At 45.9% G+C, this 3,525-nt stretch overlaps 1 protein-coding gene across 1 annotated transcript; it reads left to right on the plus strand.

Moving 5' to 3' along the window:
* Positions 1 to 498: 498 nt before the first annotated feature.
* LOC146370040 (uncharacterized) lies at positions 499 to 2,967 on the plus strand. The gene is made up of 3 exons (XM_084910108.1): positions 499 to 2,133; positions 2,207 to 2,296; positions 2,375 to 2,967. Exon 1 carries the CDS (start codon positions 536 to 538, stop codon positions 1,889 to 1,891), a length of 1,356 nt encoding a protein of 451 aa, XP_084766234.1. The 5' UTR covers positions 499 to 535; the 3' UTR covers positions 1,892 to 2,133; positions 2,207 to 2,296; positions 2,375 to 2,967.
* The last annotated feature ends 558 nt before the right edge of the window (positions 2,968 to 3,525 follow it).

The raw sequence follows: 3,525 nt of genomic DNA on the forward strand, positions 1-3,525 counted from the left end.
TTCTTTTGATTTTTCAATTAAGTATCGTCCGGGTCGTACAAATGGCAATGCAGATGCTTTGTCCCGACAGTGTCAGCCATCCAATCAAACTGTGTCTTTAGAAACACTGCTTCCTGGTACTTCCCTTCCAGACTCTTTAGTCCAAACAGTTTTACCACCCCAGCAAGTAATCCAATCTATGATTTCGGTTTTACCCTCTCATTCACTTGCAGACCTTGCTACTTTGCAGAGGGAGGACCCCACGATTAGTGGCTTTTTGAAGTTTTGGCGCAGAGGAACTGGCCCTACTCGCCAGGAGAGGAGAGATTTGCCAGCAGCAGTGCTGGAAATGTTGCGCCAGTGGAGGAAACTGGTAGAAAAGGAGGGCGTCCTTTATCGGCAGATTTTTCAGCCAGATGGGGGGGAACCAGTGTGCCAATTAGTGGTCCCTCAGAGTCTCAAGAATGAGGTTTTACATGGCTTGCATAATGACCATGGTCACCAGGGAACTGACAGGACTGCAGACTTGATACGCAAGAGGTGTTATTGGCCAGGTATGTTTAAGGAGGTTCAGGATTACTGTCAGCAATGTGAACGTTGTGCACAGGCTAAAGCAGTTTACCCGAAACCTAAAACAACCATGGGTCACCTCATGGCTGCGAGGCCCAATCAGATTCTGGCAATTGATTTCTCATGCCTTGAACCCTCCGTTGATGGCCGTGAAAATGTATTGATTCTGACTGATGTGTTTTCAAAGTTCACTCAGGCCATTTGTACTAAGGATCAAAAGGCAACTACTGTGGCCAGTGTTTTGGTTTATGAGTGGTTTTATCGCTTTGGTGTTCCCTCTAGGATCCACTCTGATCAGGGGAGGAGTTTTGAAGGAGCAGTAGTTCAGCAGCTGTGCCAGTTATATGGTGTGGAAAAGACTCGCACCACTCCTTACCACCCACAAGGTAATGGCCAGTGTGAGCGTTTTAATCGGACTCTGCATGACCTGTTGAGAACCCTGCCCCCTGAGCAAAAGGGTCATTGGCCCATGTATTTGCAGCAGCTCACCTTTGCTTACAATACCACAATCCATCAAACTACGGGTGAGTCGCCCTATTTTCTTATGTTTGGCCAAGAGCCCCAGCTCCCAATTGACTTCCTGTTAGGCAGAGTGGAGGAACCCACCCACGGCCCGGTGCACACTTGGGTCCAAGAGCATCAGAAACGTCTAGATGTAGCTTATAAAGGTGTGAGTAACCGCACCAAAGCAGCAGCGACGCTGCGTGCAGATCGTCAACCTGCCCCAGCTTCTGACCCCTTGCCATTGCATCAGTTAGTGTATTTGAGAGATCATAGCATTCGGGGCCGGAATAAAATCCAAGATTTTTGGGGCGTTACACCGTATTGTATTGTCCGTGCCCCTCCTGATGCTGGTCCTGTGTATACAGTGGCCCCACTCCATGATCCAGAACAGAAAAGACAGGTTAATAGACAATTGATTAAGCCGATCCCTGCTGATATTTGTGAGAAAATAAGGGCAGAGCTCCAGCAAACTCCTAACCCTAGAAGTTCACCTGACCGGTTACCCCTGTCTGAGGATGAGGGAGACTTTTATGTGTGGCAACGAAGGGAGTCCCCAAGAGGTGACCCCCAACGTGTACGAACGGATTCTGCACCTTGTCCCCAACAACCCCCAGAGGACCTGGCTATAGTAATGAGGCCGCAGTCCAGAGGGACTGAGCCTGGTACCCTGACTCCACAGTGTAGTGTCCCCATTCCATTAGCTGAAAGTGGTACAGTTAGAAGAACGACACGCTCAACAGCTGGCCACCATTCCAATCCACACCATCTGCCCCAATCAGCTGAAGCCAGGCCACCTAGTGTACATTCAGTTACAGCTTTTTACAGACCGTGGCTTTAAAGTTTCATTGTCGGGTCGCCAATGCAAAAACCAGGGGGGAGAATGTGACAGGTGAGACCTGGAGACTTGGGACCGCCCCTGGTGGGCGGAGCTGGTCTTTGCTCCTTTCATAAGCGCAGGTGTGGGCAATTGGGTATTCCTCTGCAAACCTGAAGCTGCGAGTGCTTGGTGCAAGTTGGTGTTTCTTAACTTCTGTCTATGAAAGTCTGATACGGGTCCTCCCCTAAACTTCTGTTAGAATGGTAGGTTACACAAAAATGTACCACTTGAGCTCTGGCTGTTGGCAGAGGTTTACAGTTATTTGCACCCTTGTAGGTGGGAAACATTGCTCCCGTGAGAACGGTATAGTGGACTTCATCGCCACTGACCCACATTTATTAGGGTGTGACACGAACTTGTGGACAGGTAACAAAACCAATTCAGTTGAGGAATATTCCTGTGTTTTACTGTCCAGCTAAGTGATCTCCTACCTTTTATTCACAGAGTACCGAGCTGCTGCTTTGCCAGACGGATTTCTGGCTGCGGGCAAAGGACCCGACACATCAGTGTGTTTTAATTTGTTTTAAACTGGTGTAAGTCGACAGACTGACTGCTGCGGCTGTCGATTGTTTTGTGGTTTTTTTTGTTTAAATTTTTTCTGTATCAGTAGGCACCACAGATATTGATTCTTTTAGTATTTTAACCCCTTTTTTATATATATATTGCCGCGAACGGTGAAGGCGCTGCAGGGAAAACAAATCCTTTTTTTGTCTTGCCGCTTTTGCATGCACAGCGATGGGCCTGAGTGAAGACGGTACTGAAGATTTTGTTTTGTTTCTATAGTGTTTTGCCCATTTGGGGTCATGTGTGAGTTGCCGTCCCTTTTTAACCTGTGTGCTATGTCGATTTGTTCTTAAACGGTCCCCCGCAGCGCTTGTCCCGTCTCACGGGCAATCATACAGTTTTATCGTTTTTAATAAGGTAAAGCTTTTTAATTGTTTTTAGGTGCCGCTGTTACACTGTTACTTTTATTTTGTATTAAAGATTAAACTCTTCTTAACTGACTGTGCGCCTACGGCTCTGTCCTATTTTAAATAGGTACCTACCACGGGTCACAATCAGATAAAGCTGTGTGACTAATGTCATCCTGTCACACTGTGTGACAGCGGACTAAAGGGTGCAGTAAATCCACAATGTGTCTTTGTGTACTGATTTTTCATATTCCAGGTAGAATTAAATTATAATTTATAATAATGTCCCAGCTGTTTTCTATGTTCACTGTTGAATATCAGATATTCTTTTTTTCACAGACATAGTGACTTGTTGCCACCTTTTTTATCTCAAAGTAAAAAAATTTGTCTCCAAGGTTGTACAATTTTACAGAACTTGATTCTTACAAGTTTATTTTCTTCTGAAACATCCGGAGCAGCCTTGGACCCTGATGCAGGTCCAGTCTGATGAGGTCAGGCTGTGTTTGAATGCCACTGTCACTGTGCGTCAAAGGTGAAGTTTAGGTCTGAGAGTGGAAATCAAAGCTTCCTTTCATTCATCTTTAACTTTTAAGAAAATGAAAGTATGTTAAATTTTGAAGAGACATATAATTGAAATTATATGCACATGACCCCCCCCCCCCCCCCACACACACACACACACAC

This window comes from Perissodus microlepis, chromosome 17 (genome assembly GCF_051167445.1).
Source record: "Perissodus microlepis isolate ML-2025 ecotype Zambia chromosome 17, ASM5116744v1, whole genome shotgun sequence".
NCBI lineage: Eukaryota > Metazoa > Chordata > Actinopteri > Cichliformes > Cichlidae > Perissodus > Perissodus microlepis.